The sequence below is a fragment of the Rhea americana genome, unplaced genomic scaffold, assembly GCF_003343005.1.
Source record: "Rhea americana isolate MKP2758 unplaced genomic scaffold, rheAme1 scaffold_161, whole genome shotgun sequence".
Classification (NCBI taxonomy): domain Eukaryota; kingdom Metazoa; phylum Chordata; class Aves; order Rheiformes; family Rheidae; genus Rhea; species Rhea americana.
The window spans coordinates 2,027,377-2,050,257 of NW_028185717.1; the positions used below are offsets into that span (position 1 = coordinate 2,027,377).

Below are 22,881 nucleotides of genomic sequence, written 5' to 3' on the forward strand. Positions count from 1 at the left end.
CTCTTCGGAGAGTATTTGCTACCTACTATTTTCTGAAGATGTCAAGCTAGATCCAGAAAAGGATTCTAGTGTCTAAAATAAGTTTCAAGAAAAATTAATACTCCCAAACCTCAAATTTCTCATCTTAGACAATACTCCCATTTACTATGACATCTTCTAAAAAAATATGGCAGTTTTGTCTCTGTTGTACTCATTTCCTATTCCAAAGCAACAACTTTCATTGTTTTCCATTATCCTCAAAGATAACTTGGGTGGTCAAAACAGGCAGTTGTGCTTTATTGTCACTACCACAAGACCAAATGCTACACCAGTCTCCAAATGATGTTTAACAAAATATTTGAATAAGAATATCCCAAACATCCTATGGTAATAAAGGTGATCACACAAAATTTGGATGGGATACAGAAAAGATGCTAACCATATCCTGTTTTCAGGATCATGTGGCTTGAGTTTGTTCTGGAGTGGCTACTCTTTGAGACCAAGCCCTTCTGCAGCCCGATGGTGGCTAAAGCAGTACACTCACTACTTTGAATTAATACCAGAGTCTCTCTGAGCCTGTCTAGTCCCACAGCAGCAGTCCTGCCCTGCCCAGTGGGAGAGCAAAGTCTCGAAATCAAGGGGTTTAGGACCACTGATCAGATGCAGCTAGAAGTGTTGTGAATGATTTCATGTACATATTCTCCTTCCCTTACAAGGCAAGCAAGAAAAGAAAGGAGACACAATAGATTCATCTAGGATTAACAGTAGTACTGAACAGATCAATACATAGAATAATGTAGCTCAATCAAAAGAAAGGCCAAAGTGTTAGTCCAGAGCCCAGTCTTCCTTATGGAGAGAATAGAGAAAATGGTGAGCTGGTGCCTGATTTCCCATATTCAAATGAGACTTTCTTTAGACATGTCTTATACCTTCCTTCGAGAGCAAAGATTCAAGTGTGGAGACCATATGATTACCATTACTCTTAAGTAACGAAAAGTCCTTTGCAGGCTATTAAATACACAAGACACCAATTCTGCCACATGATTTCCCTGACTTGCAAATTCTTGGAGGCTAGCAGTATATTCTGGAGAAATACCACTGTGCTCTGTTCTGAAATTCCTCCTTATGTATCTACCATTGCCCACATMTTATGCTTAAAGGACCTCTGGGGTGATCCAATACAGTACAGCTGTTTTACATAGCTGGATGAGCCTGTACTTTAAACAGCATAATGCATCAGCAAATACGTGATACAAGTTCTAACGTTTTCCCTGTTCTTCCTTCCCCTCCAGTTCTTCCTCCCTCTGATACACAATGTTACAGTGAAACCAACTTCCAGGCCTGGCTTTTCAGCCTAAATTGGGCAAATTCATTTTCAGATGTACAAGATTTGCAATTCASTCTCCTCTGTCACCCAACTTAGTGGTCAACATATTACCCTTTTTTTTTTTCTTCCTATTAACAGTTTTACTGACATACTGTGCTAATACAGTGCTGAGTAAGTATGTTAGCTATGTATATGTTTAAATCAGGACTAGATCAAAAACTTGATTTCCTTAAAACAAAATGCTYTGGCTTTGAAAGCCCTTGACTTTCTTGTGGCAATCAAGAGATCTGCTGATGTTGTCAAGTTCTCTTGGACCCTACCTCCTGTTCTGCTATTTGCACATGGTACCCCATATACACCCTCTCTTTCTTATCATTCAGTGGACCGACCCCTTTTTTGGTGGGAATGATGGTTTCTCTAAGTTAAAGGGGATAATTTTTTGACCTGGCTGACTGTGAAGCTTGGCAGGCTGTGTCATCAGTTCAGCAACGAAGTAATGCTACACTGTTCAATGACTGTCTTTAAATAACACCGAATTAACATGCAATAGGAAATATTGGGGGGCATTCTAAGCAACGTTATACAGACGGGCTGTGCTGCAACGTACATCATTGCATCAGCACGACATAAATGCTGAGGGAAAAGCAGGAAGTATTTTCAAATAGGAGCAATCCTACCGGTACTCTGGTTCCAGACTTGTGCCCGAGAAATTGACCCAGAGGAAACATCAGTTACTTGTTTTACAGAAGTAAACATCAGTCTGGTGCAGCCTATAGTATGGTTGTTTTCCATTTTAGCTTCTTTTATTATTCTTAACAGTAAATTATTCTGTGAAAAGTGCTGAACTGATACCCATGAAATCTAAGATCATTTACAATTAAGGGAAAATCACACAGCAACCTGACTGGGAATGATTCCTGCTGGTGTTTGGAGGGAAGGTTAGGTAATTACCTTCATCAGTCGTTGTCTGGGTTCTCTAAAGCCTCTACAGAGAGGCCAAATCACATAGGATACTGTGGGAATGGGAGCAGTTCAAGAACCAGAACAAAATGCAATTAGTGCCAAATCTGGTAGGATTTCGTTAAATAAATACTTGATTCATAATGAGAATTTTCAGTGTATGAGGCCTGGCAACGTAGCACTTGAGCAAGATGTGCTATTTAATTTCATTACTAATCTAGCAGACAGAGCAGTCAGTATATTTGTGAAAATTGCAGCATTTGCTAGGTTTTGAAACAGCAAACTCAAAGGCTAGGAAGTCAAAGGCTACAAAGATATGAAGGCCCTGAGAGCGCTCTCAGCTCCTGGGTTCCGCTTTGTCTTACAGCCACATTCCAGTCCCACTTCTAGATGAAGTCTGGGCTTTGGCTGGTCCCATTTTTGCCCTGGAAAAGGAAGCCAGGAGAGTCGGTGCATTTCAACAGATCATCCACGCTAACCTCACGCACAGACAAACCGAAAAGACTAGGGATCCAAGTAGGAAATAAAGCAAGATTAGATTTGAAAAAATGCAACGCAATGCCTTTGGGAATAAAATACATACATGCCAAAGGGAAAGATATCATGAGTAAATTACTGTGCTGAATAAGACACACGGGTAACAGGAGGGAAAAATTAAACACAGAAGGAAATAATCAAGTCAGTAGAAGTTGTGATATGATACAGGAACAGAGCTAATATTTTCTCTCAATGTTTCTTACGACACAAAAAATAATGTTCAGAGACTTATTAGAATAATAAACTGATATAACTGATATAATTACAGACAAAATATTGAAATGGAGTTAAGTTTGAACAGCAATATGTCAGTATAGGTGCTCCAAACAGGTGAAAGAAAAGACATGAGAAAAGACACACTTTATCCTGCAAAAGTTTACTAAAATTTCTGCTGAATAGGCAGAAAAAGTTCAAGAAGAACTATAATATTTTAAGGACAGAAAGCTGAGCTCTCTGCCTTCAAAAACAACATAGAGCAATTAGCTGACCATGCACAGCTGTGATGGGTCTATGCTGCAAGCTGGGTCAGAATTTTCCTATGTGTTTTGTGTCTGTCCCAGGAAAGATTGGAGCCAACTATGTAATGCAGGTGAGCAAAAAGCGATGGTCTCTGGCAGCCCTCATGTAGATCCTGCAGAATGAGTCAGGAAAACATTCATCTGAGAATGTCCACCTCTTCTCAGAGTCAGAGCAAAGCAGTGAGCCACCACCACCCCTTTTCAAGGGAATGAACTAACTACTCCAGCCTGTTAGAAAGCATGAGGTATAGCCTCTCAAATTCTCCTGCACACGGTATGGATACACTATTCAGAACCAAAGCATTCTAACCACTGAACAGAGAGATATTTTGCACCCAAGGACTACTGAAGAATTATATACAGAGTACAAAATCTTCCAATGAAGTGACATACTTCTGAGAAATGAGAGACCTAATTTCTACTAAGACTCAAAGCTGGAGGATTTGGAGATTTTGGAAAAGAACCGGAAGTGAACAAAGGCAAAGAGAGCAAGAATACATTAAGAACTATAGGTGACTTGGTTTTGATCTCAGGTAACCATAAAACCTGCATGTTTTCCAGCTATTATTCACTCAAATGACAAGAGACAGATATGTGCTTTAATAAAACTCAAATGAAAAAACAAACAACTATAAGCTGATAGAAAATGGTGTGTTGGGTATGCACAGTAATTTTTACTTACAATTGTTTCGGGACAGAAGTCCCCACTCATTTTGCATTCATACCCAGCCATTAAATCAGTTCTCATCTGAGAGCTGTTCACTGGCCTGTATGAAACCATTTGCTGGGCGTCAGTCGGATTCCTCATGGGCAGAGTCAACCCATCACAGCTGTACTGACACCCTTCTAACAGCTTCCTTCTACTCTTCTTTCACCGTGTAACCTAAGTCCTCCCTCCTCTCTTCCCTTTCCACCTTTTCCCCCCAGCCTATCTGCTTTTTGCTCCCAGCACACGCGCTCTCCCTCGTCACGGCGTTGGAGTGTAGCACCACAGGACCAGCACCTGCATTTCTGTATTAACTGCAGAGCAGGGAGCACTTCACAGTGCCCCAACGGTGAAACACTCTAAACTGCAGTTTTCCATTATATGTGGCAGTTTCTAGGACATCCCACATGAATGTTCAGACAGTTACCCTCATCACATATTGAACAGAGACACCGGCCCCACAGGCAAAAGCTTCATTGGCCTACGCAATTCTTGACATTTTGGCTATGCTGGAATCTGACAAAGCAGAGGTAGGACGTGCTGAGCAAAATACTTTCTGTTCATAACAAGATTACCCAATTACTTGGATGATCTGTGTCAGTCCTACTTCTCTCCCTTCTGTAAAATAAAGTTTAAAATAAGCTGATGTAAAAACTGAAATGATGTAAACTTATGTGAGGAAGGTAAAACCAAATATCACTCACATTTTATGAGAACAGACTGTTCTGGACTTCAGTGAGAACAAAATAATGAATACAGGGGATCTTCTGAAAGGATGAACAGGGGACAGGAAAAATGAATAGGAAAAATGCTTTAGAAACAGGCAGATAGCACATGCCATTCTTCTTGGGGCATTCAGTCCAAATGATATGTATTTTGCTTATGCCCCAGGAACCCTTTGAACCTGTCAGTTCCAGCAGGACTTCACTAACCTGGGGAAGAGAAGACTGAGGGGGGATTTATCAATGTCTACAAATACCTGAAGGGAGAGTGTCAAGAGGATGGGGCCAGACTCTTTTCAGTGGTGCCCAGCAACAGGACAAGAGGCAACGGGCACAAATGGAAGCGCAGGAAGCTCCATCTGAACATGAGGAAAAACTTCGTCACTGTGAGAGTGACAGAGCGCTGGGGCAGGCTGCCCAGAGAGGTTGTAAAGTCTCCATCTCTGGAGATACTCAAAACCTGCCCAGACGTGATCCTGTCTAACATGCTCTAGGTGACCCTGCTTGAGCAGGGAGGCTGGACTAGATGATCTCCAGAGATCCCTTCCAACCTCAACCCTTCTGCGATTCTGTGAACATTGCTGACATTTGACAGGCCCTGAAAATGGGTTCTGCAATTCAGGAATGACACCAGCACTATTCTGTGCTGGGGCTACTGGCTGAACACTGGACCTCCTGGCTCTCTATACAGTATGTGACACCACAGCTAGCACAGTCGGCTTTTATAACCAATTACTAATTAAGCTTCTTTGAAATATTAAATAAATACAAAATGTCAGTAGAGCTAGACCTTGAGGTCATGGGAGGAGTCAAGAACCTCCACCTTGCCTGTCTGATGGAAAGAAGAGCAGAACAGCAGTTGCTGCACAGACAGACGGCAAAGGCTGTTCCAGTTAGAGGCAACTTGGCAAAAAGGGAATGGGGAGAAAAGGAAGTGTAAATCCCTGAGCAATTAGCACCGCGGTTCTGTGGCTGCTACACACTCCCCAGCAGACCTGATCCACCACACAGACAGGGCATACACAAAACTTGTCAAAAGGGGTGAGYGGTGTTTTTCTCTGTGAGCTCCGCACCCTGCTCTGGCAGAGCTGTCCCAGCTGCTGGGCTCCAGCTAACACCGCAGTGCAGTTTTACGTAAGCTTGTGTGTAGCATTACAAGGTTGATTCTTTATTGCCCTTCTTAGGTTACACTAGGAGATTGATGAGGAGTTTCTGGCTCACTATATGGGACTGAAGTGGTGAGGAGTTGCCCACGTTTTCCTTGTGCTACAAACAGTAGTTTCTGGATGTGATACTTCTGTTGGCTCATTTTTATGATCACATAATTTTGAACTTAGACCTAAATTTCATCCTCATTCATGAGTGCTTAAAAACATGACTTTGGTTCATTCTCATCTCTAGCATTTTTCTATATACTGAGTTTTTTTCTATTTATTTGTTACCTACTGTAACAAAATGCTGAACATGGACACACATACAGATTGCAGCTAGCAAGCCTAGCCAAGCTGAAATTTGGCCAGGGCACTCATAGTAACCTACTGTAGCTGCTTTTGGCTAATAGGGTCCTGGGATTGAAATTACTTTACTGTAGTTGGAGAAAAAAATGCAAAAATGCCTCATGCAAACCATGGTAATATATACTGTCAAGAAATTCTCAGTAGGCTAATTTCAATAGGAGGTATTCTACACAGAATCACAGAATCAGTAAGGTTGGCAGGGACCTCTGGAGATCATCTAGTCCAACCTCCCTGCTCAGCAYGGTCACCTACAGCATGGTAGACAGGGTTGCATCCAGGCGGGCCTTGGAGATCTCCAGAGAAGGAGACTCCACAACCTCTCTGGGCAACCTGGGCCAGGGCTCCGTCACTCTCACAGGGAAGAAATTCCCCCTCACGTACAGGCAGAACTTCCATAAGTCACATCACAAGAACATGATGTACTGCTAAAATGTGACTGGGATTTTATGTACTATAAAAATGGAGAAAGGCCAGAATATGAGGCAAGCCCTATGTGTGCTTTTCAGGCAGAAGAATTCAATAATTTTTGATTGCTTAAAACACCCCAGTGATCAGATTCAAAGTTAGACTGTTATTCAGATCAGGGAGATATTTTTCATTAAATAATACAGATGAAGAAAAGCACATGGAAATGGAAAAAAATGTGTGCCTATTTCTCATAAATATTTTTTCTGTGCATTCTGCATTAAGTGGATTATAAAGAATAAGATTATTCATGACTTAATATTCTTTAATATATATTCTCTCTTTACTATGTGAAATAAAAAGTATGATCCACTTCTCCTGCTTATGCAAACTGGTGTAGCATCATATCAGTCACTGCAAATGTATTGATTTCCCTAGCTGATTTCCTGGCCAACAGCATAAAATAACACAAATATGAGGAGAATATCACGTTGGGTTTGATTTTTAACTATTTTTACATTTTATTTGGAATATCTGAATCTTCCATTGTTTTATTTTTAAAAAAGCAATACTCTGCTCACTTCTCTAACATGAGCTCTCTGGATCGAATTCCCCTTCTTGGTGTAAATTCAGAGCAAACTTCTCTTGATTTATTTTATATTTCCAGTAGCATAAGTGGATGACAATTTGTTTTTCTGAGTATCAACTGAAAAGAAAGTAAATCAAAATATTCTCTGCTCACAATAGGAATTTGAGAAACTTTCTGGGTTGGTAGAGACATTCCTTGGATAAAACCTATGCAGTAGCCTAAATATCAGATTTCCCTATCCAGCTGTCCAGAGTCCCATTAGTGCCTCTTACTATTATCAGCCTCACTCTATAATTAGAACAGCTTATGGTTTATTTGGTCCTTTTTCAAAACCAGATTTCCTTCCCAGCAGTAGCTGTCATTCAGAAGTGCATGAATAGTATCTTTCGAAGTAATTTACATCGTACATTATTTTGTCACAAACAGGAATAAAGTGCATTCAAATCAGCAGAACAGCTCTTTCTATTAAATGATAAACACTGTACTTACCCTTTGTGAGACACTTTCATCTGGCACCTGATTTTGTTCCGACAGGCCCCAAGTCCTTTTCCATTCCCAATGACGGTCTTTATCTGCCTCTTGTGTTTGACACAAACCAGCCTGCATTTGCAGGCTTTCTGTCTCCTCATGGATTTGTGTTGAAATGACACCATCCTGACAGGGAAACAGAGTACTGGATTGTCCAACCTCAGCTGCAGTCTGAAAAGATTGTCCTATATTACTTACATATCTGCAAAGCTCCTTAGGGTTTAATAATTTTAAAAGGTTTCTTCTTAGATTTTCTGCTAAGGTACAGACAGCAAGCCTTGACTTTTCCTCTGACAAATTTCTTCTTCCCTCCTCTAGTTGCAATGAGCTGTCACCTGGTAAGTCTTTGTCCATATTATTTTCTGACATTATCGCTGAAGCCTGATCTGTCAAAGAAGCACCTATATGACTAGTAGAGGAGTCCGCCTTTGCAAGTACATTATCCACGTCCTGTGATTTGTCAACTGAGAAATCTGCAGCTGAGTGGCCACTTCCATTACTTTCTTCTTCAATTCTGGGATAGTCATTTCCAATGGCTGTAGAAGCAACAGGCAGTTTATACTTCTCTTTGTCTTTCAAACTGGTAGTTTTATCTTGGCGACTGGTAGTTTTATCTTGGTGGTGTCCAACAGTGAGAGTCATCTCTGACTGCAAAGTTGACTGGCTGGTAGAGGGATCTCTCCTTACATTTACTCCTTTGAATTTTGAGTGATGACCACAGAAGCCAATGGTGGTATCCATAGGCACAGTGTTATCTGACACTTGAAACAGACAAGGCATTTCACTGAGGAAGTAAGCACACCCATCACAATCCTTACTCAGTTTTAAATCATCTTCATCATCACTTTCTAATAAAAACTGCAATTTCTTTTCCCAGATTTCATTTTCATGGATTGTCAGCACATCTGAACATTCAAAATGCCCTAGGTCGTCATTAGAAGAGTCATCATTTATGCTTAGACTTTTCTTTGGATGACTCTCCAGAAGAGTGCCAGAATTTTCAGAATCTTCTTTTACAAAATAATGGTGATTTACTACAGGAATATCTGCCTGCTCATTGAACAGAGTATTCATGGTTAGAGGTTTACCCTGCTCTTTGTTCTCACATGTGAGGGCAACTTCCACAGACTGACTAGAAAAAGTGTCTTCTGTGTTAAGGCAACAGTTGTCAGTGTGGTAAGTGATCAGATCTGTGGGGCTGGAATGCACCTGTCTGCTGCAGTATTTCGTTGCTTTTCCAGCAGCGACACTAACTGTTGTGTTAAAATGTATTAGATCACCACCATTCTCTGACACATCTCTTAGACAGGAAGTATTTTCCTGGGTTTTAAATATGTTTCTTACATCCCTATTGTTATCCATGTTAGGCATATTTCCATAGGATTTCTCACATGAGGAAAATACTTCTGGTTTTCTAATCTTCTCAAGCAATAAATCACTGCTTTTTGAAGGGTCAGAATCTGGTGAAATTAAGATGGAGTAACCCTCATAGGGGTGACTCTTGCATCGTGCAAAACATGTCTCATTCTGCTCATTTTGCTCTGAAGTTTCCCACACTGTCACTTAGGTCAGCAACCAACTTTTGGAAAATTTTGAATTTTGTATCTCTTTCCATTTCAATGAATGCTGTACAGTGGGTCATTGTAGCTGCCAAAGGGTTTCTGCATATTGTCCAATAAAGTACAGCATCCTGCTCTGTACACCTGCAAATAAAAGAAAACTGAACTTTAAAAAATGGGTTTACTATTTTCTAAAAGATAACAAGTTGACATACAGTTGCAAGAACTAAAAAAAAATAAATATTTAAAATGATGAACATTTATCAGCAGTAACTAGAAAGCCTGCTATCTATACAGAGCCACTTAGTGGGAACACATTGTAGTTGTCCAGAGAGATTTTTTCTGGGAAAACAAGTTCTTATGCATGCCTGCATGTGCACTTAGCAGCAAAGAAAATGCATCTCATTTAACCATACCTAACTGCAGAAAGAAATCTGCAGACTCATGTAAATGTGCATTACTTCTACAGGTACCAAGCACCTGCTATTTTGATAGTCACTGTGGCACAATAGTAGGCTACTTTTTGAATCTGCAGCTCAGAAACATTCCAAAAATCTGTCTGTAGTAATACATGGAACAATCAGTTGGCAAGGGGGGAGTAAATTTTATGGGGCTATCTTTGTTAAAAGTAACTGCTGTATTTTGGCCTGATGTTTGCCATTTCCGTGGAGAGAGAACAATGGAATGAGGCTGGCCAGTTCCTGTTTCCCCTTCATATACGTCTTACTTTCCAACAGTTGTGCAGTAGCAAAATGGTGCTGCAAAGCAGAAGTTTTTGTAAAACAAACTTAAACATACCAAAAGCCTTCCATCAGCTGAACATGAAGAAATACGGAAGCTCTTCTAACTCTTTTCTTTTTCTAAAAAATTTTTGCTTTCTAAAAAATCTCCAAATCTTAGGATTTCAGATACCTTGGGCTCTGCCTCTGTATACTACTAGAGGCCCTTTGGGTCATTCTTCATTTCAGAGTATCCCTGCTAATCACAATACAATCCAGGGATTCACCCATCAGGGAAAAATAAAGTAGCAGAACTCAGTTTCAAGTACATTTGGTGTCACAAAAGACACCAGATTAACAATTCTTAAAAATAATGTCCTGTATTTATTCATAGAACTTGTATGGCATGAAAAATAGCAGAAAAAAATCCTTGCTGCCCTGCTAATCTCATGAAGCTGTGTAAAGGTACTTCTCCTCATTCTCCTTTCCCTTCCCTCTACTTCTCCTACTGTGACCCTTTTCTTGATTAACATATCTCCCCTGGCTGCAGGATCCCAAGCCGTCTAGTATCCTAGTACAGCAGCCTTTCCTGATACTCTTTCTAGCACTCAGTACCACTCTGCTTCCTGCAGAGCCTCAAGCAGAGCAGATATTAGAGCTGCCAGCAGCCAGCTGTGCCACAGCCCACTGCAGACACTGATCAAAGACACTTAGTAAGAAAACACGCGCGGAGCCAGATTAAAGCTGAATGGCTAGATAGCAAGGCGCTTGTACGGGCTTGTTTGGAATCCGCCTCTCATGTAAACAGCACAAAGCAGCTGGGTCTATTTTCATTTCCTTGGGACAAACCCTGACACAAACACCTTTTCCACATGGTTACCTTATGCAAGGGAACCAGTATACTCTTTATGGAAAAAAGCCCTTAACGTATTTAGCAGAGCATTGACTGTCCTGCAGATTCTTTGATAATGTTACAGAGAAGCTAATAGTTTCTGCAGCACATTTCTAAAACTGCTCAAAAGGCATTTAATTCCCTAGTAAATACTATAGGAATTCAAAGTAATTTTTATAAAGCTAAGTTTAATTTTATCCAGATCTGTATGTAATATATTCTTTTTGAGTGTTTCACAGATCCATACGAGCATAAAGCAGGGTGTAAAGCTGGGAAAAGGCCAGCTAGAGATACAGGTATTTATCTGAAATGTTAAAATCCCCAACATACAACACTCCAAAAATGATGGAGGCTCTGTTCTTTCTCCTGTGATGCGCAGATTAACTAGGAACGAGAAGCAGAGGAGGTGAATACACCACATACAACATATGAGGAGGACAGGAGATGATGATGACAGACTTAAATCAGAACCTGAACAGAGCACCATTGCCCATCTCATGTAACTCACAACACAGTATCGCTGGTTGATGTCCAAAGTGTGTTGACAATTTGACTGCTTTTTGTTTTCTAAATTTTTTAAAGCTGAGCCAAATAGTTTTACAGCTTCGTGACTCAGAATACATCCTCCTTCCTAAACTTAATATTTTATTTTACAGTATTGCTTGCTAACATGGAGCAGTGTTCCACTGTGCTAGTATTTTCAAACACAAATTAAAAGATGGTCCCTGTACCAGAGACTTTGCAATCTGATACAAGACAACAAATGAGTAGACAGATGAAGAGAATACAAGGAAATAAAAAATAGCTGTTGCAAGCTCTAGCATAGTGGCAGTTTGACATTTAGTATTTGTAGGCCTGACTGCAAAGGAAGATCTCAATGAGAGATCTGAACGTCTGTAAAAAGCCTCTTCCAGGTCTGAAGAGGAGCACTGAAGAAATCATAAAGGCACTTGAAGTATGACCTGACAGGCAGTGACAGCTGCTTTGGCTTATCGGAGGCTATAGGCACCCCACCAGCTACTGAGTAAGAGATGAAGGTAGAAAGATCATTGACAACGAGAGAGCTTTAAGAGCAAGAGAGCTAGTTTACCCTTGATGCAGAAATGAACGGAAACTGGAGATCTTTTCTCTTGGAGATACTCAGATCCCTACAGGGTACAGCCCAGAGTAATCTGCAGTGGTTGACTCTGCTTTGAGCAGGGGGTTGGACTAGACCATCACCAGAGGTCCCTTCCCAACTTACCCATTCTGTGAGAAGACGTGACCAAAGTGATACACTAGGAAACAATTCCTACCGTACCTTTAACAGCTTATGAGCAGGAATGTATTAAGAACACTTTTGTCAAAACTGCAGATTTTAAGTCACCATTAAAGCTTTTCTGTATGTTTAGATGTCATGGAAAAAAACACAGCATATGTAGAGCTTCAGTAAGAGGATTTACAGAGGTCAAAGACGTTGCATAGGTTACAAGATAGAGTAGTCGGTGGGATGGCAATGCTTCTCCCCACAGAAACTAAGGAAGCAAGAGAGAAGAAGTTCACCTAATCCCTCACTGAATGCTGTTTTAGCCCTTTAGAGCTCAATACCCCAAAAAACACGTTAGAGAGATCTATTGAGTTAAAAAGTAAATCTGCGAGACGTCAGCATAGTGATGGTAGCTGAATTTGTTTGTGGATGAGATTTTGTGTCTGCGCATAAGGTAGCTGAGGACAAAAGGGCAATTGCTGTACCAGCAATTCTAGTGGCACCGTGGGCCTTGGGGGCTCACATGCCCGGGTGCCAGCAGCTGGGGAGACCAGGGATCCTGGGCAGCTGTTGGATGGACTGGATGTCCAAGGTCAGCTACTTGGAATCCACTCTGTGTATCGGAGGGAGGGGAGGAGGACCCATATCAGCAGCCGCTGTGGGCCGTAGGCTTCAGGGTTAGCTGGAGAGAGTGGGGATCCAGGGACAGCTGCTAGACAGGGGGGTGTTCAAGGCCAGCAACAGGGGGGATCAACATTGCACACATGTATTTCCCACTAACAAGCTGTTGTCCAGATCAACCAGAGGGGAACAGGTGGAGGCCATCGGTGTTTGTGCAAGCGCTGAGTGTATCTGCCCACGCAGGTTGGTGCGGTCAGCCACGAATGCATATGTACATGCATACATGTGTGTTGTATACATTTATTTTTGTGTCCCTTTTGGGAGTCCATGCTCATTCTTGCTGCTGGTTGGACCTGGGGGCATAGAGCTGCAGCACAGCATCACAGCAGATTTGAGGCTGGAAGGGACTTCTGGACATCATCTAGTCCAATCCCCCTGCTCAGGCATGGTCACCTAGAGCATGTTAGACAGGAATAAGACCATGTTTAGTTGGGTTTTGAATATCTCCAGAGAAGAAGACTCCATAACCTCTACGGCAGCCTCGCCTCTATCAGATTACTGGATTTGGCAACTCCTGAAAGACAAGATAAATCAGAACGGGGCTTCTAGAGTATATGGAGGGATCACAAGACAGCAGATGAGATCTGCATTCGTGATAGAGGGAAGAAGTGGGTGTGAGAAGAGGTAGCCAAATGGCAGCAAAGAGGTGACATGTTTTGTCAGTTTAGTCTTGCTTGCAACAACAGCCTAGAGAAAAAAAGGCATCAGATTCCACAGTCTCCAGTCTTGCATACCTATGTTTTTCTTTCTATTTCAATTCCATGAAATATAAATGTTTAAGAAGAAGAATGGAGCAGTAAAAATTAATCTTTTCCTCATCCATTTTCATATGGTGCCATGGAATTACCCTCAGCATTCACCCATTTCCTCTTAATAGTTATTTATCTAATGTTCCTGTTGCATTCTTTCAAATCTGCTTTTATCACTGCCTTTCAGAAGATTAAATGCATCTTTTCTCTTTTCGGAGAGTTTAAGTTATTTAAAAAGCATGATAATTTTACCAGCTGGAGAGAGACTTGGCAACATTTTTTTAATGCAGACTGAACTCATGAATATGCTTTACCAAAGCATTTATACTAGACAGTTATCATTATCTTAGTTCAGCTGCATTTTGACATCAAGGGAAAAAGAGCTGTCAGACCTCTTGATATGAAAATTAGATTAGATAGAGCTGGCAAAATGCACATCAAACAATGGAAATTAAAGCAAAATTATTTTCCATGAGGAAAACTGCAATAAATGCTTTTTCCATTCAAAATGAAAAGATGTGATTTTTTTAAAAAAAAATTGAGGAGAAAATGGAAGATATTAGATATAATCATAATTTCAATTACTGAATTTAGACTGAAACTGGGAAAAAAACTCCTGGCATAACACACCCACAGTTCCTAAAGAAAACTTGTGATAGAAAACGCATAATGAAATTCACTGAGGACAGATGAATGGGATTATCATGATAATTTATCTTTGATTATTGACTAATAATTGACTGAAAATGAAATTCAATTTCCTAATATACCAGGCACAGAACACTTGGTCAAAACATGATGAGAGCTGAGGACTTCAAATGCATAAGGGTGTTCTGGCTGCTTGTCTCAAGTCTTGCCCTGGAAACTGGAGATGCTACTTCCCAAATCAGGTATGCTACTGATCATTGGAAGAAGGTAAAGCAGAACCATTCAGAAATCAATACTACTAGATTTTAACAGGAACTAACACTGGAAAGATGATTATTTTGTTTCTTTAGTGATCTGTAAACCTATTTATTATGTCAACTTGTTTCAGTAGGATTTATTCCCATCTTTCAGATGCACATGCTCCTCCTCTTCATTCACATGATCTGTCATTCTGTATCCATGTATTGTTCCTCTCCTTATCTTTAAAATACAAGCTCTACGTTCTGTGTATTCACAAGTCGTCTGGCACAATGGGCACCTGATCTATGCCTAACTCTTGTATAGTACTGCAGTACAAATAATCTATGTAAACACGCTTTGACAACGAAAGCATTGTCAAGCTACATTAAAACCCACCACATAACTGCATAAATACCTCCATAGGGCTGTAGGTTTTCTACAAATGCCCTTCGTTACACCCACATCAGTGCAAAAGGACGGGAAGGAAGCTGCCTTAGCCCACACAAAAGATTATCTTAGCTAAACATAGGGAAGGAATGAAACTGATATTCTTCCTGTGTTTCATATTAAGAAATATCCTTCAGTTCACTAATACTTTGGCCTCCTCAGACCAATTTCACACCAGRTCTGATATATCTGAAAATATTTTTCAAAGGTTAGTACCTAAATAACATGCTTGTAATTGCCATATGCTTGTCCTGACTCTGAGCTTGCCAATAATCTATATACTCATCCTACCACAACTGTCAGCTCAGGCATTACACAGTAGATTTTGCTCAGAAAGAATAGATCACCAAATAGTTCCATGCATATCCCTCTAAAACAGAGCATCTGAGAAGCTGTATCTTTCAAAATCAAACGCAGCTCTCAACTGTATGCAAAGATAATAGCATTCTTAGTGCATCAGGTCAAAGAGGTTTATCAAATCAGCTATGATGATTACCAGGTATCTGAGAAGTAAACCTCATGTCATCATTTTCTGGTACTAACTGGGAAATTAAAGCAGACAGAGTAAGGTGAGCTTCTCAGAAATATACCTGGGTCTATCTGAATTGTGTCACACAGTTCTGAAAGTATGAAATCCAACCACTTTACCTCTTCTACTGGCTGCTATTTCTATACAGCTGTTTTCTTTCTTCCTCTATCATTTCATAAGATGACAAATACTGTAAAAAAAAAATATGAAATTGCTTAGGCCCAGGATGTATATGTTTTGTTGCATCTGTGCTATTCTGAGGCAATTAATGAATAATGACTCTCTTAAACAGAATTTACACAACAGAAAGAACTGTCTGTTCTGTTAGTTAATTCTGTAACTGTTTATTTTGGAAAACAATATTTATACAAAGGATCTACTTTATCTGCCTACTATTTTCTGCGCATATAGAAGATATTTTTGCAAGGTACAGGTTTTATTACTATTTGTACTCTATTAGAGCTCTCGCCTACAAAAAAACAGTTAGAGAACAATATACAAACTGAAGAGAGGAGTCGAGAAGAAATTTAATTAATTATTCCAGTTACACAAACAAGGAATTAAGACACTGTGTGATTTTCCCCTAGTTGCACAGAAAGTTTATGCAAGAGTACCAGAATGAAACTGTTTAACAATTCTCAGTCTATCAACTAAAATTGTACGAAAGGTCTTCTTCTAGGAAGGCAGAATAGACGAAAAAAATTAGCAAGCTGTTACAATTAAATTTTGCTGAAAAGAATCAATTTCATATAATTTCTACTAAAACTTTATGAAGCAAACTTAAATGAAATATTAAATAATACATGAGCTATTATGAAATATCATGAGGCAAATGATTTTGTATATAATGAAATACTATTTTAAGCTGCACATAAAACCATTGCAGAGTCCAATCCCAAGTCAATAATACTTCCACTCGATTATTCTTTCATTATCAATGTACATTTACTTACTAATAGAATGCTGCATGTAAATAATGTCTCAGTGATTTATTTCTTGTTACCTAGGAAGAAGCATTATTTGGATAATTATATATATTTGGGTATATCTAAGCATAATTATAATTTGGATGACTACATTTATAATTACATCAAATCAAAATATATTACTCAACATATACTCTATCTCTGGGTCAAAAGTTAATTTTGCAAAATGAAGTAGACTAGTTTCTTCTTGATAGTAATTAAATGACGTGGTTCTAGTGTTTGCTGCCTTTTTCACATATTTACTTAATGAAGTGCCAAGAATTACAGTTATTTTTCTACTAGCAGTAAGAGTAAACGTAAATTGCCAATCCATTCATCAGCAGTTTATAATCAAAACAAACAAACAAACGCAGCAGGTGACTACAGAACCAGTCTGATCCAAAGTCTCTCTCTTGAGTAACTTGGTTTTAGGCCTAGACCCTAAAGTAGATGTTTTAACTCTACCCTGGAGAGAATTCTCCTGGCTTCAAAGAAACTATTCAGATATGCTTGCTTTACAGAAACAGAGGCTATAATGATAAACACATGCCAAACCGACCACAGATAAAAAGTTTTTCCACAGTGAAGTCAGTTACATTATAGGTTCTGGATTAAAATCCATCCTGTACAACAAGGGGACTTGAGCAGGTTAGTATTTATAGATCTGTTGAATGTTATTATTTCTCTTTATATTACGAAGGTAATTCAAAATCTGATAGAAGTGATAAAGTGTGTTTTAAAACAAAGTTTGACAAAAGATGCGTCACTAAGCTGCAGTACTGGAAATCGTATCATAAATGACATGCAGAGCCCTGGAAGAAGATAAACCTTACACAGACAGGAACAAACCAACAGTACTGTTTGATGAATATGTTATGGTTATTTCTGTATCCCATTGACAATGTATACTGGCATCTTTCAGGGTCTAATCCAAGCCAATGTTGCTATCATTGACCCTGGTGCAACTTCTCCCTTCAATTTCTCTGGGCCTTCTATGAGGTCTCTAATTGCTTAAGAGTCTTCTCAGATGAAAGAACAACCTAAGACCACAGGAAATTTGATTTCTACTCTTAGACCCTTCTTTGAAAAAAAGTTTTCATGCATTCAGTATTTTTAAATGTAGCTTTTATTTAAATATTATTTATGACAGAATATTAGGTCTGGTTTTAAATGGCAAAACCAAGAAGCTTCTCTTCATGGAGTAGTTCACTCTACCAGAATGATTAATAACAAGCAATACTATGCAAATAAGGAACAGAACTGCGTATAAGGAAGTCTTATTTCTGGTGCCCCCATAACAGCTGTAGTTACCTTACTTGAAATTCTCCCCAGCTTCATCTGCACAGCAATGAATGAACAAAGAGAAAATTCTAGGTGCAAACCTGTCACTATTCTACTTGGCATAAAGAAACATTTTTACGTAATGGTAAAACCTCTGAAACATTTCTAGGTTTTCATCCACCATGAACAATCAGAACTGTTGCTCTCTGAAGAGTCTGCAACTAATGCTCTAAGAAGCCTCTGAGTATTTTAAAAATAATCACCCAATACAAAGACCACAAATGGCACGGAACAGCGGTAGCTTGTCTCTTTCACCGAAATCTTGGTATGGCCTGGGGCCACAGGATACATCTCACCTGCCTCAGAGATCCAGGCTCTGGCAGTTGCTCACGAGCAGGAATGGGCGACGGCTCCCTGGGGAGCCTCCCATCCCTCTGCAGGAGGAGAAAGCTGAGCAAAGGCCAGCMGGGCTGCAGGCAGCTCGGCAATGCCAGCGTTAGCAGGCCCCCTCTGTCCCAACTCCCTTCCTCAGGCGGGATTTGGATCACCTAAGTACCTGCCTTTGGGGAACAGCATAGTCCTGACCTGCATCCATGGGGCCAAGGGACCACCTTCCAGATCAGGATCAACTGCTGTCTTGAATGCTTGCCTTCTTCCTCTCCCCTCACCCTTTTTTTTATTTTTTTTGGGGGGGAAGGAGGAGCTTAGCACTAGAGAGACATAGCAGTGCTGAATGTCATCACTGTGGTAGGAAACCAGAACTACGTTCCTTCAAATAAGCTTGAGGAAGAACTCTAACATATGTGCACAGGAGAAAGCTTGTTTCTCATATGTGCACGTGAGGGGGATGTGGATGCACACATAATACAGTCTGCTTGTCCTCTCTGTTAACCCTTTTCCGTTAGTCAGACTTCATTTACAAAGTCACTGGAGCATTTGCTTGTGCTTCATTGTTTATCCTGAGAAACTTGGTGCCCCGAGATGCCCAAAGTGCCTGCATAGTCCCCTACGATCTTCCACACTTCACAGGCAAAACACTGGGACTTGGACTTGACTGTTTGAAAAAACAATTGTAATCCCCTAGATTATCCTGCTACACCTTACATGTATTTAGTATGCCCAGGCAGGTAGAGAAGGGGCCATTGATACATCTTCCTATCTCCCTTTTTAGAGATGTTATACTTACAGATATTTTAACTACAGACAAAGCTGGTAGATATAACCAGACTTCGTTGAGGATGAATATGAAAAACAAAACAAAACAAAACACTAATGACCAAATCCAATAGTCCATGGTGAATGGAAATGATCATATGCCACACAGATCCAATCAGAAATCTCACTGGTGTTGTGGACAAAGGGATTTTATAAATATTATATTGATTTAAGTGAGAGAAGGCAGCAAAAGCGGAACAGAAAAAAAATCAAAAAGCAGAAATGAATCTCCAAACCACTGAAACACTAGCAGCACGATCCCAAGAAAACTCTAAAAGGAACAATGTCTAAACTGTGGTACAAGGCAGAACTTCCCATCTCCATCCAAGCCCCAACCTTGTGCTGTCATCATGCTGGAATGAGTGCTGGATGCACACCATTTTTTCCTGTGGCAAGTATGGGATAAGGGAAGAAAGTACAAACGTGTAGGACAGCAAGGAAGCCAGCCACAGTCTGGCCAGGTTCTCAGTCTGCATGATCAAGGGATGAGTACTTCGGCAATCACTGAGAAATGCAAGGGCTCTTTGGTCTAGACATAAACAGAGGAAAGTTTGGGGCAAAATGCTGGCGACAGGAAGACTTGTCATTGTAATTATTTATTACTACTGTGCTCATGGAAACAGGGCTTATACATATTTTTGTCAATAAATGACTGTACTCTTCATGAATAGGCATTACAAGGCATATCCAAGGGATAGAAAGTGAATTAACTCTTGCCAGCCATGATGATTCCCAGCACTGCATGTAAGAACTGAAAGGCAGAAGAAATAACTTAAGTAGATTTACAATAATTTGCAATAGCAAATAACTTGCAGTAGGAAATGTTTCATAACATGAAATATTAGTGTTAACAAAGCTTGCATTTTTATAATCCTGACCCTGGGGTGGCAGAGACACAAAGTTGTCCTAGGCCTGATCATTCAAATAACCTTCTGCTTCCTTTCCAGAAGCACTAACTACGGCACTGCACATACAATACCCGCCTTGTTGTCCATTCATCTGTGAAAGCTAAGCCTCCTACTTCAATGTAATTATGTTCCAAAGTTAATACCAGTTCCTTTTACATTCTCTCTGAAAACATTTCTCAAATTTGTATCTTAACTTTCATACAAGAAGTAAGGCATCTGTGGAGTCTTCTACAACATTCCTGTAATAAATGCCGTAATTCCATCCACCTCCTGTTTCAGCCTGCCAAAGTGTACTGCATTTGGGAAGACAGGTATTGATAGAAGCTTTCTGAGGCCTCTATCAATAAAGATTTTTCACTTTGTAGCAAATTTCACAAGTTTAACATTTTCCTTCTTCCAAAAGAAAACACAGACAAGTCAAAATCTCCTAGACAACAAAAAACAGAATTCTAGAATTCACTTATAACTTTGTGAACTCTATTCACATTAGGGTCATGTTAAGTATTTATGTAGCAGTTTGTTTACTGTGGAGTCTGATATTTGATGGGTTAAAAGTAGTGAGAACTCATGCACACAGAAGGATTTACAATGACTGTTTTCTGTTTGTTTCTGTATCTCACAGTAGATCTGTCTGACTCATTAGTTCTGACTGATGCTGGAATACAAATAACTACAATCATATTATTCTTCTATCAGTCCTTGAAGACACTGTGATCAAATCAAACATTTGCTGCAAAATACTCGTCAAAAGCCTGTAATATCAGAAATCAAACTAACAAAACATTTGAAACAGTTGTTGTAAATCTATTGTATTAACAAGCTTCAGATAAGAAAAACTAGAGTGAAGTCTTGGCTGTTTAAAAAGCGGGTGTCTGGAAAATATGTCCTTGACTAATGCATTGTGAGACACTGTGGTTCCTCAGTTTCTGACGTTGCAAGCTTTTTGGAACCTCTTGCTCTACCGCATTGCCTATGGTAAACAGCACTATAGTATAAAGAAATAAGCACAACTACGATTCTTTGGTTAAACCTAAGGAGAATAAATGACTGGCTGTGTTTCTAATGAAGAGATTAAAATAGAGTAATTAAAATAAGCAATCAGAGCACAAGACTTAATGCTGATCTATCCTAATCTATTTTTAACATTTGACAAGCATCTGACAGAGTCAGCATAAGCAATTTGTGCATCTAGCTTCATAATCATCTACATGCTACTAAATGATCAGATTATTTTGAGGAACAGAGGGAATTTTGACCATTAGGCATCATAATGCATGTTTAGAAAGAACAAACTGAGTATCACTGAGTATCTAGTATAACTTACACATTTTTTGAAAAAAAAGGAAGCTGGCTTTCATATGGCTTTTGCAATTCTGTTTGTCTTACTGAAACTTAGTGGAATTTCATAAACACTCTAAATATATTAACAAAATCTATCAAGATAAGCAAAAATTACTAAATGATAGCAGAAACAAATAACAGAACACATTTTTTGTTACGTAAACAGTAAAACTCACTATAAACATGTAGTGCATTAAGAAAAAATAACTTATGCTTTTTCATTTCTTTGTCTTTTATGACCATGCATTCTATTTGCACATAGGAGGCATAAACAGCCAAGTAATTTTAAAAGCATGAATAATTTGACTGCTGAAACCATAAACACATGCACTTACCTTTAACTGTTCACTCTTCAAGCTCTAGAAGTGGGCCAGGCCTGCCGTTTGATTCTGTGTTACAATACGAAAGACATTTAATTTATGCATTTTGTTTAAGAGCTAAGAGGCTAGCTGAAGTTTCAGTGTTGTTCTGCTGTTGTGACCTTAGTATAGTGAGCCTGATCACTGAACGGTTTGTCTTTTGACAGAGACTATTTCATTACATGGAGCAGATGGTTCTTCCCGGGAAAATCTCAGCCAGAGACAGTGATAGAGAGAGAGTTGGCAGCAATGAGAGGGTATATCCTACCTCTAYAGAAGTCCATGGGAATTTCCTCATGGGCTTGGAGAGAGGAAATGTTGGTTTTAGGTTTTCATAACAAAGCCCTGGGTTGTTAAAGAACACACTTAAGAGTGCTCAACTCCTTTGCTAGGCATGTTTGGAATTTCTTACTTGCTTAAAGTTAAACACACAAAAGTACTACYGCCAGGGAGAAAATCTGCACAATTACCCCCAACAAGTAGGTTGAGGAAACCACAGGTTTCCTTTTAGCTTTTAACAATTACTGCAACAATTTACTTAACCATTCACATTCCTTAAAGGCTATGTTCATCTAATGCATATTTAGATGACTCCTGGTATTAGAGAGTATTCCCACTCCTCTACCCCAGCAAGCCAGGGCTCTCTCACACAGGAGGAACCACTAAGAGCTGCAAATATTGTCCTGAGCTCGAGGGGTCCAGAAAAGACTCAGAAGCTAGTTTTGTGCCAAATTTATTCTTGACTATTCTTCTGAAAGTCCAGCTAAATCTCTGCTCAACAGAAACTGAGAAGTATCTCTCAGTGTTTTCTGGACCTAGTCCAAGGACTATAAAACTGGCAAGATCGGCAAAAAATACAGCAACTACAACTACCTTCATTCAGGAAGGGCAGCAGACRTCTGTATTTTATAGCACACCATAATGGTTAAAATAACCACCAAATAAACTGGAATTCTAAGCCCTCTTCAAGCTGAGGCAATTCACCTCGTCCCTCGGGCGTTTTAGGAGGATGCCCAGCGAGCACGACTGCCAGCCGAGGCAGGTGAGCGGCACCTGCCCCATCTCCTAGGGAGCTAAACCACGTGCAGCTGCGGACGACGACATGTCATCAGGAAGTCACGTCCACCACCCTACCTACACCATTTCACCACGCAGAGGTTGGTTCTGGTCCTGACTGGGGAGAAAGAGAGTTTTGGTTAACAAGAAGGGGAAAAGGCCGCTGAATGCCATTTCTTTAAGTCTTACTAAGTATCTTGTTGTTCAGAGACACTGGGCCCCATAAAGTCAGTGAGGGACGCCGCGCTGCCGCGGCCC

General features: G+C 39.9%; 2 protein-coding genes and 1 long non-coding RNA gene across 5 annotated transcripts in view; 1 reads left to right on the forward strand and 2 right to left on the reverse strand.

Moving 5' to 3' along the window:
* ALPK2 (alpha kinase 2) overlaps positions 1 to 9,230 on the reverse strand; it is a 55,193-nt gene extending 45,963 nt beyond the window's left edge. For all 3 annotated transcript variants that reach the window (XM_085300185.1, XM_085300184.1, XM_085300187.1), the window contains exon 1: positions 7,750 to 9,230. In XM_085300185.1, coding sequence (XP_085156311.1) covers positions 7,750 to 9,159 — 1,410 coding nt within the window. In that variant the 5' untranslated portion in view covers positions 9,160 to 9,230. The remainder of the gene's footprint in view (positions 1 to 7,749) is intronic.
* Positions 9,231 to 9,296: 66 nt separating this feature from the next.
* Positions 9,297 to 22,640, reverse strand: LOC146598532 (uncharacterized). Its single transcript, XR_014895262.1, has 3 exons — positions 21,544 to 22,640; positions 15,618 to 15,688; positions 9,297 to 9,491 (listed from the first exon to the last, which is right to left on the reverse strand). It is a non-coding gene; the product is annotated as an uncharacterized LOC146598532 (long non-coding RNA).
* Positions 22,641 to 22,669: 29 nt separating this feature from the next.
* Positions 22,670 to 22,881, forward strand: part of MALT1 (MALT1 paracaspase) — a 40,450-nt gene continuing 40,238 nt past the window's right edge. Inside the window, exon 1 of the mRNA XM_085300195.1 lies at positions 22,670 to 22,724. Coding sequence (XP_085156321.1) covers positions 22,670 to 22,724 — 55 coding nt within the window. The remainder of the gene's footprint in view (positions 22,725 to 22,881) is intronic.